Below are 15,077 nucleotides of genomic sequence, written 5' to 3' on the forward strand. Positions count from 1 at the left end.
ATATCTAAACGCATATAAGTTTAAAGTGGCCACACATAAAATGGCTGCCCAGGCATGATGGGAAATCAGGTAGTCAAGCTGTGAACTGTTGAATGTTCAATGACCGAGCAATAACCCTGTGAGGCCCACTATAGGAATGCCTTGGATGCAGGATAAGAATAATGAGGAGAGAACCCATCTCCCATATTCAAGGCCATAAACCAATTAATTCCCCAGGAAGAAAGAGATAAGAGAACCCATCTCCTGTAAACAAGGTTAGAAACCAATTATTTCTCCAAGAAGAAAGAACTAGTGAGAGAACCTATATCAATCAGCCCAAGCTGACAAAAGACGAACACATGGTTCCTGAGACATAAGGGGAATTCTATTGGGTTAAAATAACCTATATGTAATCTATAATCATTGTGATTGGCTTGTGTCCAGCCGTGATGGGCTGTGTAGCTGTAGTAAAATGTTTTGTAACTGTTGTGAAACATATAAAGGTGCATGTAATCCTTTGTTCTGTGAAGAGAAACCTGGATACGGTCCTGAGTTTTTCCTTCCCGCTGAGCGTAATAAAAGCTGCTTCAGCATTGGAACCGACCCTGAGTGTTGAGTGATTCTTCTAAGAAAACACTAACGCTAACAGGGGGGAGGTAAGTTTCTACCTGCACCCCAGGGTCAATGCCTGGTGTGTGTGTGTGTGTGTGTGCTGTAACTATACCCCCCCTCCCCAGTGTACGGTTACAATTTTTCCAGAAAGCACAGCGCGAGGCCACGAACGGAAAAGTTGATTAAATTGATTTGATGCAAGTTTTTGGAATTAACTGGACAAAGGGCAGCAAAAGGTCACCGGCCTGGGGTCAGGGGGTGACTCACCACCAATTAAAAGGTCAATCGTTGTGGTCAAGTACCAGACTGGGTTTATGCTTCTTAACAATGCATTTTCAGAAACTAACTGATGAGGCCCTGAACTGATTGGCCAGAGAGGGAGAGAAAAATAAATCTCGCTGGAGACACCAAGTGTGCAAGGAAACCAGAACCACAAATGGATCCACCCCAGGAGCAAATTTTTTGGAGAACGAGGTACTAAGGATGAGGAGTTATCTTTGTGGGCAGAGGAAACGTTGCAAGGTACACTGTCCAAAGCCTCCCTGATAAAGTGCAACGTCCCCACTGACACCTGGGAGTCCCTGGCCAAAGACCAGTCCGCCCTAAGTGGAGGAAGAGCATCCGGGAGGGTGCTGAGCACCTCGAGTCTCGTCGGCGAGACCATGCAGAAACCAAGCGCAGGGAGCGGAAGGAGCGTGCGGCAAACCAGACTCCCCACCCACCCTTTCCTTCAACCAATGTCTGTCCCACCTGTGACAGGGACTGTGGCTCTCGTATTGGACTGTTCAGCCACCCGAGGACTCATTTTACGAGTGGAAGCCAAGCCTCCCTCGATTCCGAGGGACTGCCGATGAAGATGATGACAATTTTTTGGAGAACGAGGAGTCACCCTTTGCCTGGTCGACTCCGCGTGCAAACTGGGAACATTCAGGTGCACCGTCGCAGTCAACCAAACCAGGTCACCGCAAACAACGTATCGATTCAAACGCATTAGCCAAAACCGCAGCTGCGGGGGATTATTCCTCACACGGATATACGTAGGCGAGCGGGCGAAGAGAAGGCGAAGAAATGAGATACACCGTACCGATGCGGGGCACGGAACAGACACGGAAGGGCCAGAACTGGGAAGAACGGCCAGGTGGGGAAACATCCGGTCAAGTAACCAACGACCAAGAACTTTCGATCCACGATTACAGCGATAAACTGGAAGGGCGATTGTATGTCTTCAGTCAATTCTCTCAGGAATCTAGTTCTGTAGTTTTTTTTAGTTAGTTTTTGCTGAATAAAACTGACACTGGGTTAAGCCTGAATTTTGTGCCAGGTGTTGTCCTTTTTCCTATAATTTCCAAGGTCTAACGAATCAACGTAGAGTGTAAAAACAAACACTCCACACCGGTAAGCGTCAGCAGGAGGAGGGGAGGGGGTCAGAGGGAGGAAAATTGGACAGGACAACAACTTGTATTTATATAGCGCCTTTAACGTAGTGAAACGTCCCGAGGCGCTTCACGGAATTATCACAAGACAAAAAGTTTGACACTGAGTCGCATCATCATCACAGGCAGTCCCTCGGAATCGAGGGAGACTTGCTCCCACTCTAAAAGTCAGTTCTCAGGTGACTGAACAGTCCAATACGGGAATTACAGTCTCTGTCACAGGTGGGACAGACAGTGGTTGAGGGAAAGGGGTGGGTGGGGAGTCTGGTTTGCCGCACGCTCCTTCCGCTGCCTGCGCTCGCTTTCTGCATGCTCTCAGCGACGAGACTCGAGGTGCTCAGCGCCCTCCCGGATGTTCTTCCTCCACTTAGGGCGGACTGGTCTTTGGCCAGGGCCTCGCAGGTGTCGGTGGGGATGTTGCACTTTATCAGGGAGGCTTTGAGAGTGTAAATAAGTCGAAATTGGCGGCAGGTGACCAAAAGCTTGGTCAAAGAGGGTAGGTTTTAAGGAGTGTGTTAAAAGAGGAGAGAGGTGCAGAGAGGCGGAGAGGGTTAGGCAGAGAGTTCCAGAGCTTGGGGCCCGGGCAACAGAAGGAGAATAAAAGCTGCTTCTTGCAACGGCTCGGTGAGTGAAAACGCCCCAGGGAACCAGAGACACTTTGCAGACGCCACCGTCAATCGTGAACTGTCTCCGCTGGGATGCTGATAATGATAGCGCCGGAAGTACAATTAGTCCCCGGGCGCGAGAGCGCGCGGAGAATTAATCACGGCACTAAAAGATCATCGCTCGCCACAAACCCCAGAATCTAGCAGCAATAACGAACTGAAAGCCTCGCGCAAATTACAAGTGTTGGCACGGCGATTTCTCGCACTCAGCTTTTGCAAGTGTCATAACAGGAAACCTTTCATCGAACCATTTAAAAGCTGCACACCTTCCGGTGTGCCGTTGCTCAAATAAGATTATACTGATTGCATTCCGACTAAATGCATTACAGCAAAAACAGATCTTTAACTTCAGGTGGTAATTCAGACAGTTCAGAGTGGTTTTATCAATATCTCATTAATGTTAAGTCTTTATATAATGATGCACGTGGGTACTTATCCTTATAATCTTCAATCTCTTCCATAACCAGACATAATTCAGCTCATTATTAAGGGAGGCAAATTGGTGTAGTGCTAAACGTTTTTTGGTGGAAAGATATTGTGCAAAAATTTGGTGGATTGAGGGTTAAATATTGGCCAGGGCACCGGTGATAACTCCCCTGCTCTTCTTCGAAATACTTTCACGGGATCTTTTACATTCACTTGAGAGAGCAGACGGGGCCTCGGTTTAACATCTCATACGAAAGACGGCACCTCCGACATGTGCGGCGCTCCCTCAGCACTGCCCCTCCGACAGTGCGGCGCTCCCTCGGCACTGCCCCTCCGACAGTGCGGCGCTCCCTCAGCACTGCACCTCCGACAGTGCGGCGCTCCCTCGGCACTGCCCCTCCGACAGTGCGGCGCTCCCTCGGCACTGCCCCTCCGACAGTGCGGCGCTCCCTCGGCACTGCCCCTCCGACAGTGCGGCGCTCCCTCAGCACTGCGGCGCTCCCTCAGCACTGCCCCTCCGACAGTGCGGCGCTCCCTCGGCACTGCCCCTCCGACAGTGCGGCGCTCCCTCAGCACTGCCCCTCCGACAGTGCGGCGCTCCCTCAGCACTGCCCCTCTGACAGTGCGGCGCTCCCTCAGCACTGCACTGGGAGTGTCAGTCTAGATTTTTGTGCTCAAGTCTCTGGAGTGGAACTTGAACCCACAACCTTCTGACTCACGAGGCGAGGGTGATGCCCACTGAGCCATGGCTAACACTCTAATATTAAAATAGGGACTCGCAAATATTAGTGCAGGGAGGGTTTCAGATTTCCGGGATATCGGGAGCAGCCTTGGGGCCAGGCATGGCTACAGATTTAAACTAGCCAAGGGCTGGGAGCAGAGAATCCACTCTGTAAGCCAAAAACTGAGAGACAGAACCACCAGTTGGGCATATGGGCAGGGTGGGGCTGAGTCAGACTTCAATACGTGAATACACGCAGCATCAGAAATGAAACCCGCGCGTTCGAAGCACTGTCAGCTCGAAGGGTACGAGGCAGTCGACATTACATATACCTGGCCACAAGCTGGGCATGGTTGGAAGTTAAAATATTCCAGAATGCAGGAGCCCGAGGAAGAGAGAGAGGGAGGAGGAATATTGAAGACACAATTCCAGCAGTACTGTAGAAGGAAGGGATTTCCGGAAGGCAGTGGAACCACTACGGATAGAGTTAAAGACCGACGGGATTCCGAAGCCATTGTTTTCGGTCCCCGCCACAAACTCCGTTCCCCAGCCCCCGACTCCCCCGACTCCCCCCTTCTCCCCAACTCCTGTCTGAGGCTGAACCAGACTGTTCGCAACCTTGGTGTCATATTTGACCCTGAAATTAGCTTCCGACCACAAATCCGCAGCATAACTAAGACCGTCTATTTCCACCTCCGTAACATCGCCCGTCTCCGCCCTTGCCTCAGCTCATCCGCTGCTGAAGCCCTCATCCATGCCTTTGTTACCTCTAGACTTGACTATTCCAACGCACTCCTGGCTGGCCTCCCACATTCTACCCTACGCAAACTAGAGGTGATCCAAAACTCGGCTCCCTGTGTCCTAACTCGCACCAAGTCCCGCTCACCCATCACCCTCTGTGCTCGCTGACCGACATTGGCTCCCGGTTAAGCAACACGCCGGTTAAGCAGATGCCCGGACACAGTGAAAGAATTGAAAAACACGAAGCAGCAACTTACCTCCAACCCCGCCCAAAGGCTGTCCGGTCCCGTTCTCGGTCCCCGGTTCACACACCCAGTCCAGTCAGACAGAGAGAGAGAGAGAGAGAGAGAGAGACAGAGAGATGGACAGACAGAGAGACAGACAGACTGTCAGACAGAGAGAGAGAGGGTCAGAGAGATAGAGAGAGTGAGACAGAGAGTGAGTGAGACAGAGAGAGACAGAGACAAGACAGGCAGAGACAGAGAGACAGAGAGAGAGACAGAGAGAGAGACAGAGACAAGACAGAGACAAGACAGGCAGAGACAGGGAGAGACAGAGAGACAGACAGAGAGGGAGAGAGAGAGAGACAGAGAGGGAGAGAGAGAGAGAGAGAGAGAGAGAGACAGAGACAAGACAGAGACAGAGAGAGAGACACAGAGAGAGAGACAGAGAGAGAGACAGAGAGGGAGAGGGAGAGAGAGGGAGAGAGAGACAGAGAGAGAGACAGAGAGAGAGACAGAGACAAGACAGGCAGAGACAGGGAGAGACAGAGAGAGAGACAGAGAGACAGAGAGAGAGACAGAGAGACAGAGAGAGAGACAGAGAGAGAGACAGAGACAAGACAGAGACAGAGACAAGACAGGCAGAGACAGGGAAAGACAGAGAGACAGAGAGAGAGACAGAGAGAGAGAGAGAGAGAGAGGCAGAGAGAGAGAGACAGAGAGCGAGAGAGACGGGGACAGAGAATGGGAGCGGACTGGAAGCCCTTCGGGCGGGGTTGGGGGGTAAGTTGGTGCTATGTGTTTTTCAATTCTTGTAATGTGTTGGGAGCTGCCTGTATGCTTCACTTTGCAGTCTCAGCTCGCATTGTGTCCCTGGTTACCATAGCAACCCGGTCTTTTTGGCACAAATCAAGGCTCCACCCCCAAAAACTAAAGGTCGGGTTAGGCCACGCCAAAATGAAGGAATCCAATGGGGAAACTTAAGACTTTTTTTTTGGCGTACTTAGGCCCCGCCCCACCCCCAAAAAAAAAAATCGGGCGTAACTCTTCAAGTACACCAAAAAAAATGCTTTGGGGAAAATTGAGCCCCAAGATTCTATTGTAATGTGGGCCTTTTATCTCAACAGGACTGAAATATAAAAGAACCTTAGAGTAGAATTACTTATTTTGGCTGGAACATTTCAATATAATAAATTAAGTTATTAGTCTCTCTGTCCCCACGACCCCACCCCGCCCCGACCCCCTGTCAGTTCAAGCAGATTGTCGAAGTTCTGCCTCCAATGCAGCAGGTACACAGGATCGGAAAACCCTTCCGTATTACTGACACTTGCCCGACAATTGGTGGCACAGTGGATTGCAAATATATCTTTCACCTCTGGGACCTCAGTCCTCCGGTCAAAACTGCTGGGATTAAACTGCCGTGTCCTTGGTCGGGTGCCGGTGATCCTGTGTGGAATGATGTCGGTAGTCACAGTCCCCTTCCTGGTAGCCCACAGGGAAAAGGATCCCCAATTTCGCACAAATTAGCAAACTTAAATCAGAAAGAGTGAGAGAGATTGGCTGGTGTGGGAAATGGGGACAAATGCCCCAATGGTACATTCATGGTTACATCTGATTGCAACTGAGGCACAATAAAGTAAGCTTTACTCTGTACCCAACAGAACCATGCAGGATCTGGCAATTCTTAATACTCAGAACCGTGCCCAAGATGGAAGGCGTTATGCCGATAGAGTTTGATGAGGAAAGACGGGAGGAGGCTCGAGTGGGGTATAAACGCCGGCACGGACTGGTTGGGCCGAATGGCCTGTTTCTGTGCCGGATATCCAAAGTAGTCCTATGTAAAGGAGTAATTTTCCAGCGCTTCTGCGTAACGCGGGCGCGATCACATGATCCGCAGCTTCTGTTAACCTCCGCCATGGGACTAGGGCCTCCATCATCATCATCATAGCGGTCCCTCGTATCGAGGATGACTTGCTTCCACGTCAAAAAGGGATGAGTTCCCAGGTGTTTCGATGAAGGATCTAATATTCCAGATCCCGAACTACATCCTGAAGGGTGGAAGATTCCTGTGCGTGGATTTTTTTAACGTGGGGTGGCCGTTGCACACCAGCCACCACACGGGCTTGACAGAGGTAGGGCTTGGTCCAGTGGCAAGGGTTAACCAGGACGACTGGAGACCTGCTCTGCTGCACGGACCTAGTGCCGCTCACATATCACACAGTGTGGGCTGGGCCCGTGCTGCCCCCTGGGCCCTCGCCTCTTCTGGGCCCCAGACTCCCGCCTCTCCTGGGCCCCGATCACATCCCTCTACAATCTCTCACCGCCCCTTCGCCCCGACCTCGCCGCTCCTGCTGTGCCTGCCCAACGCTCCAATCACCGACCTGGACCTTGATGATGTCACCCTTCGCTGCCGTCGCCCTCCTGCACCAGCTCGCGCTGCTCCCTGAAGCAGTATGCCTCCACGCCGCTCCCCGTGGCCTCCATGCCGCTCCGCGGAGCCTCCACGCCGCGCCGTTTATGGCGCCGACCTGCCGCTGGTGTTCTGACACGGATCGCGGCCTCCACTGGGCCACTGGGGACGCGGCGTGCCGTGACCGTAGCCTGGCACAGAGCCAGGAATGCCGGGCTGCACCCTCGCGTCACGGACCCCCGCGGGAATAACAGCGCGCAGAAGGGCGGCACCGGTAAGTCGGCAAATTAAAAATTAAAAATGGCGGCCTCCCTTTAGCACGCCGCCCCGCGAGTGGAGTGTGGGGCCGGGTCGCGACCCGCGAGGCTGATGCTGATATCGTCTGCAGCGGCCTCACTGAAGGGGAATCCAGAACGGGGGGGGGGTGATCTTAAAATCAGACCTGGCCGTTAAATCAGCCAGCGCCGTCCCAGACATCAAACAGCAGCGGAAACCGGGAGCTCTCCATCTCAACTGGCAGTACAGAGGGACCTGGGGGTCCTTGTGCATGAAACACAAAAAGTTAGTGTGCAGGTACAAGTGATCAGGAAGTCCAATGGAACGTTGGCCTTTATTGCAAGGGGGATGGAGTATAAAAGGAGAGAAGTCCTGCTACAACTGTACAGGGTATTGGTGAGGCCACACCTGGAGTACTGCGTACAGTTTTGGACTTCGCTGGGCAGGGCCACATTGTCCGCATGCCCCCGACACGAGACTCCCAAAGCGAGCGCTCTACTCGGAACTCCTTCACGGCAAACGAGCCCCAAAGGCGGGCAGAGGAAACGTTACAAGGACACCCTCAAAGCCTCCCTGATAAAGTGCAACATCTCCACCGACACCTGGGAGTCCCTGACCAAAGACCGCCCTAAGTGGAGGAAGAGCATCCGGGAGGGCGCTGAGCACCTCGAGTCTCGTCGCCGAGAGCATGCAGAAACCAAGCGCAGGCAGCGGAAGGAGCGTGCGGCAAACCAGTCCCACCCTCCCTTTCCTTCAACCACTGTCTGTCCCACCTGTGACAGAGACTGTAATTCCAGTATTGGACTGTTCAGCCACCTAAGGACTCATTTTAAGAGTGGGAAGCAAGTCTTCCTCGATTCCGAGGGACTGCCTATGATGATAACTCGCATTGGAGGCTGTTCAGAGAAGGTTCACTCGGTTGATTCCGAAGATCGAGGGGGTTGACTGATGAAGATAGGTTGAGCAGGTTGGGCCTATACACATTGGAGTTCAGAAGAATGAGAGGTGATCTTATCGAAACGTATAAGATAATGAGGGGGCTCGACAAGGTGGATGCAGAGAGGATGTTTCCACTCAGAGGGGAAATTAAAACTAGGGGACATAGTCCCAGACTAAGGGGTCGCCCATTAAAAACTGAGATGAGGAGGAATTTCTTCTCTCTGAGGGTTGTAAATCTGTGGAATTTTCTGTCGCAGAGAGATGGGGAGGATGGGTCATTGAATATATTTAAGGTGGAGATAGACAGATTTTTGAGCAACAAGGGAGTAAAGGGTTATGGGGAGCGGGCAGGGAAGTGGAGTTGAGTCCATGATCAGATCAGCCATGATTGTATTAAATGGCGGAGCAGGCTCGAGGGGCCAAATGGCCAATTCCTGCTCCTATTTCTTATGTTCTTATACTTTTATGCTCTTTCTGTCTCAAACAGCTTCCCAATTTCCGCTCCGGGGCACAAAGGGGTCGCCCGCACAACCCCGCGATCCGCCGAAGAGAAATCGTTAGCACCCCCCCGCCCCCAGTGGCGTTAACGGGAAGCGCAAACCATGCGCATTTCTCCGCCCTGGACTTACACAGTGGGCGGGGAAAAGGAGAGCACTGCCCCCTCCCCAGCTCCCCCCCCCCCACAAGCTGCGGAGCAGATCCATGCATCGAGTGCCCCCTGGGCCAGCGTGTACCTGGCAGACGTCGGAGCGAACGCCAGTCTTCCAGAAACCCTGGCTGCTCAGCTCCACCGTGACCTCGCGTCGCATGGTGTTCTTCTGCCTGATCTTCTGCAGCGCCTCCTGAAAGGAATGTGAACACAAGATTGTACGCCGTGCGATAGTGGGATGTACCGATGATAACACCACCTGAAATACTGGCCCAGAAATCCCCGCCTGCCCGGGCGTGTACGGGAGGGTGCTTACGGGACGTGTACGGGGCAGTGCGCACGGAGGGTGCGTACGGGACGTGTACGGGGGGAGTGTGCACGGTGGGTGCATACGGGACATGTACGGGGCGTGTACGGACCCAGGAATGCATCGCAAAAGCTGCTTTTTAGCTCACAATGCACCTGCGCTAAAAACTGGCTCCAGCTCGACAAATCCTCCGCATCTCGGGAGCGAGGACATTGGCACGATTGCGGGATTTACCCATAAGTTACCCAGCGGGTCTCCTCAAAAGTCTTGCGCCTGATAAAAGCCAGCGCATAGCCTACTGTGACAGGCGCAAGAGTTTTAAAACACACACAAACATTATAAAATAAAATTTATAAACACATTTTATTGTTCAAAAACCCTTCCCACTATGGTAAGTTTATTTTAAACCATAATTTTAAAAATTTTGGAAAAAAAAAATTGGAAAATAATTTTTTTTTATACTACATAAATAACTAATTTAAATTAATTAAAAGATGTGGTGTATTTTTTCCATTGTTTTTTTTAGAGTTGTGTGTGTTTTGGGGGAGTTTCTCATTCATAATAATGGGTTTTCTAACTTACGGAGTTCCCATTATTATGAATGGGAACATACTTTACCTGGATTGGCTGCCCAGAGCCATGTGACTGCAGCTCCAGCCCTGCGCATGTCCCAACGTGCACGCGCTGCGACGCGCAGTCAGTGGGCCTCAGGACCGGGGGCTCGCATGGGCGCAGCAGGAACAGGAAGGTGTGCTGCTTTTTTAAACTTTTTTACCTGATTGCCCGCGGGAAGCAGCCGACCGGGATTCCTGGGCCAATATACCTCCGAGATCCCTGATCTTTGTTTGAGCTGTACTTGCACTAACCCAGCCAGTGGCTCAGTGGGCAGCACCCACTGTCGGAGAGTCAGAAGGTTGTGGGTTCAAGTCCCACTCCAGGGACCTGAGCACATAAATCTAGGCTGACACTCCCAGTGCAGTGCTGAGGGAGCACTGCACTGTCAGAGGGGCAGTGCTGAGGGAGTGCCGCACTGTCGGAGGGGCAGTGCTGAGGGAATGCTGCACTATCGGAGGGGCAGCACTGAGGGAGCGCTGCACTGTCGTCTTTCAGATGAGACCTTAAACCGAGGTCCCGTCTGCTCGCTCAATTGGACGTAAAAGATCGCATGGCACTATTTCGAAGAAGAGCACGGGAGTTATCCCTGGTGTCCTGGGGCCAAAATGCATCCCTCAATCAACATAACAAAAAAAAACATTATCTGGTTGTGATCACATTGCTTTGTGTGGGAGCTTGCTGTGCGCAAATTGGCTGCCGCGTTTCCCCACAATGCAACAGTGACTACACTCCAAAAAGTACTTCATTGGCTGTAAAGCACTTTGGGACGTCCGGTGGTCGTGAAAGGCGCTATAGAGATGCAAGTCTTTCTTGCTTTAAGTGTAGCTTGAAATGAAAACAGACCCAGTGTCAGCAGGATGAGAGCGCGCGCATGGCCTTACCTCTCGTTGAGCCAGTTTCTGCTTGTCCGCTTGCTTGACCTTTGGGCTGTTTGCCAGCAGATGGCGAAGTTTGACATAGCTCTTCCACAACTTCTGGTACCTGAGAGAAAAACAACAACTTTCAATCACGCCAATCACCTCCCCTTTGCCTAAAGACTTCCCACTTCAAGTTGACTCAACAAAATAATGGCCTCCATCTAAAGTTCACCATCTTGGTTTTGATCAGACGCATCAGCCTAGAATTACAATGGCAGCACGTACGTTTTACAACATCAACTTACATTTATATAGTGCCTAAAATCTGTCTCGTCTGGTTCTCGACCCTTCGGCCAATGGGAGCAGTTTCTCTCTCTCTACTCTGTCCAGACCCATGATTTTGACTGGCATATCCTTATCTCACAACAGTTAATGCGCTGCCCACTCTGAGTGATAGAGCTGTTAAGTGCTGCAGGGAATATAATATGGCCAGGGTGATCGCCTGGATGGGTCGGAGAGGAATTTTCCCAGATTTTTTTCCCCCCAATTGGTCTGGGTTATTATCTGGTTTTTGCCTCTCCCAGGAGATCACATGGCTCCGGTTGGGGTGGAGTGTAGAATATTTCAGTATAAGGGGTGTCGCAGTTGTGTGAGGCGGACTGGTTGGGCTGGGTGCTCTTTACCTGTCCGTCATTGTTCATAGGTTTATATGTAACCTTTAAGGCTGCTGACCGAGGGCGGTGTGGCTCTGTTGGCCGGCGCGGACACAATGGGTTGAAATGGCCTCCTTCTGCGCTGTAAATTTCTACGTTTCTAAGAATGTTCCCTCAATATTCCAGAATTCAATTTTCAGTATTTATACAGTAGTTTTTGTTGTGTACCTGTAAAGTATGCATTCCCATCTTCCGCCACCAGGGAGCGCATCCCCTGAAGTCCCAAGCGATCCCAGCATCCCTTGGGAGCACTGTATATAAGCCGGCCCCTAAGGCCTGTTCCTCACTCTGGAGTGTCTTAATAAAGACTGAGGTCACTGTTACTTTAACCTCCCTGTGTGCAGTCTCATCTGTGTTCGGAACACAATAACTGGCGACGAGTGTACGAATCCAACGCAAAGATGCAGCAAACTGTGGGCATCATGGAGAAGTTCTCGGAGGGTGAGGACTGGGAAGCCTATGTCGAACGGCTAGACCAGTACTTTGTAGCCAACGAGCTGGACGGAGAAGGAAGCGCTGCAAAAAGGAGAGCGGTCCTCCTCACAGTCTGCGGGGCACCGACCTACAGCCTCATGAAGAATCTTCTGGCTCCAGTGAAACCCACAGATAAGTCGTATGAGGAGCTGTGTACACTGGTTCGGGAGCATCTTAACCCGAGGGAGAGCGTGCTGATGGCGAGGTATCGGTTCTACACGTGCCTGAGATCTGAAGGTCAGGAAGTGGCGAGCTACGTCACCGAGCTAAGGCGACTTGCAGGACAATGTGAGTTTGATGGCTACCTGGAGCAAATGCTCAGAGACTTTTTTGTACTGGGCATTGGCCACGAGACCATCCTATGAAAACTTTTGACTGTAGAGACACCGACCCTCAGTAAGGCCATTGCGATAGCACAGGCGTTTATGTCCACCAGTGATAGCACCAAACAAATCTCTCAGCACACAAGTGCTAGCAATGTTCATAAATTAACTGGAACTGTGTTTGCGAGCAGAAATGTACAGGGCAGAAACCACGAGTCTGCAGCTGCCAGCAGGCCTCAGGTGACCCAGATGACTCAGAGTCCCCAACAAAGGATGAATGCAAGGCAATTCACACCTTGTTGGCATTGTGGAGGCTTCCATTCAGCCTATTCATGCCGCTTCAAAGAGTATGTTTGCAAGAGCTGTGGAATAATGGAGCACCTCCAACGAGCTTGCAAGCTCTGCCAAACCTGTTAACCACCACTTGGCAGAGGAAGATCGGTCCATGGTGGACCAAAGCAATTTTGAGCCTCAGAGAGAGAAGGCAGATGCTGAAGTACACAGGGTGCACACATTTTCGACGAAATGTCCACCTATAATGCTAAATGTAAAATTGAATGGCTTACCCGTAGCCATGGAACTGGACACTGGTGCTAGCCAATCCATCATGAGTTAAAAAGATGTTTGAGAGACTGTGGTGCAACAAGGCACTCAGACCAACCCTGAGCCCCATCCACACGAAACTGAGAACGTACACCAAAGAGCTTATCACTGTCCTGGGCAGCGCCATGGTTAAGGTCACCTACGAGGGCACGGTGCATGAACTGCCACTCTGGATTGTCCCGGGCGATGGCCCCACACTGCTTGGAAGGAGCTGGCTGGGCAAAATCCGCTGGAACTGGGATGACATCCGAGCAATATCACATGTCGATGAGGCCTCATGTACCTCATCTTAACAAATTTCCTTCCCTTTTTGAGCCAGGCAATTGAAATTTTTTCGGGGCGAAGGTGCGGATCCACTTGGTCCCAGAGACACGACCCATTCACCACAAGGCGCGAGCAGTACCTCACATGATGAGGGAGAGAATGGAAATCGAGCTGGACAGGCTGCAACGCGAGGGCATCATCTCCCCAGTGGAATTCAGCGAGTGGGCCAGCCCGATTGTTCCAGTACTCAAAAGTGATGGCACGGTCAGGATTTGCGGCGATTATAAAGTAACTATTAATCGTTTCTCGCGACAGGACCAATACCTGCTACCTAAGGCAGACGACCTATTTGCGACGCTGGCAGGAGGCAAGACGTTCACCAAGCTCGACCTGACTTCGGCCTACATGACGCAGGAGCTGGAGGAGTCTTCGAAGGGCCTCACCCACATCAACACGCACAAGGGACTGTTCATCTACAACAGATGCCCGTTTGGAATTCGGTCGGCTGCAGCAATCTTCCAGAGAAACATGGAGAGCCTACTCAAGTCGGTACCATGCACGGTGGTTTTTCAGGACGACATATTGGTCACGGGTCGGGACACCGTCGAGCACCTACAAAACCTGGAGGAGGTCCATAGCGACTGGATCGCGTAGGGCTGTGGCTGAAGAGGTCGAAATGCGTCTTCATGGCAACAGAAGTGGAGTTTTTGGGGAGGAAGGTCGCTGCGGATGGCATTCGGCCCACAGACGCCAAGACAGAGGCCATCAGGGTCGCGCCCAGGCCACAGAACGTCATGGAGCTGCGGTCGTTCCTGGGACTCCTCAACTATTTTGGTAACTTCCTACCGGAGTTAAGCACCCTCTTAGAGCCCCTACATGTGTTATTGCGCAAAGGTGAGAACTGGGTATGGGGAAAAAAACAAGTAATTGCTTTTGAGAAAGCCAGAAACATTTTATGCTCCAACAAGCTGCTTGTATTGTATAGCTCGTGGTAAAAGACTTGTGGTAGCATGTGATGCGTCGTCGTACGGAGTAGGGTGTGTATTACAACAAGCTAATGTTGCGGGGAAGTTGCAACCTGTCGCCCATGCTTCCAGGAGCTTGTCTAAGGCCGAGAGGGCCTACAGCATGATTGAGAAAGAGGCATTAGCGTGTGTGTTCGGGGTAAAGAAAATGCAGTACCTGTTTGGCCTCAAATTTGAGCTGGAAACCGATCACAAGCCCCTCATATCCCTGTTTGCTGAAAACAAAGGGATAAATACTAATGCCTCAGCCTGCACACAAAGGTGGGCACTCGCGCTATCAGCTTATAACTATACCATCCGCCACAGGCCAGGCACTGAGAACTGTGCGGATGCTCTCAGTCGGTTACCATTGCCCACCACGGGGGTGGAAATGGCGCAGCCTGCAAACTTGTTGATGGTCATGGAAGCGTTTGAAAATGATAAATCACCTGTCATGGCCCGCCAGATTAGGACTTGGACTAGCCAAGATCCTCTGCTGTCCCTAGTAAAAAACTGTGTACTGCATGGGAGCTGGGCCAGCATCCCCGTTGAAATGTAAGAGCTAATCAAGCTGTTCCAATGGCGAAAGGAGGAGCTGTCCATTCGGGCAGGCTGCCTGTTGTGGGGTAACCACGTAGTGCTACCAAAAAAGGGCAGGGAGACGTTCATCGCAGATCTCCACAGCACACACCCGGGGGGGGGTGGCGGGGAGCGAACACGTTTGCAATGGCCCAGCAATATAAAAGTAAGAAAAGAAGGAGAGAAAGAGAGAAAGAGAGAGAGAGAGAGAGAGAGAGAGAGAGAGAGAGAGAGAAAGAAAGAGAGAAGGCGAGGGCGAGCGAGTG

General features: G+C 51.6%; 1 protein-coding gene across 1 annotated transcript in view; it reads right to left on the bottom strand.

Moving 5' to 3' along the window:
- LOC139242888 (ribonuclease 3-like) overlaps positions 1–15,077 on the bottom strand; it is a gene marked incomplete at its 3' end in the record, with an annotated part of 48,706 nt that overhangs the window by 24,345 nt on the left and 9,284 nt on the right. The window contains exons 2-3 of the mRNA XM_070870533.1: positions 10,876–10,975; positions 9,158–9,265 (exon numbers count right to left, since the gene is read on the bottom strand). Coding sequence (XP_070726634.1) covers positions 9,158–9,232 — 75 coding nt within the window. The remainder of the gene's footprint in view (positions 1–9,157; positions 9,266–10,875; positions 10,976–15,077) is intronic.

The sequence above is a fragment of the Pristiophorus japonicus genome, unplaced genomic scaffold, assembly GCF_044704955.1.
Source record: "Pristiophorus japonicus isolate sPriJap1 unplaced genomic scaffold, sPriJap1.hap1 HAP1_SCAFFOLD_1512, whole genome shotgun sequence".
Lineage (NCBI taxonomy): Eukaryota > Metazoa > Chordata > Chondrichthyes > Pristiophoridae > Pristiophorus > Pristiophorus japonicus.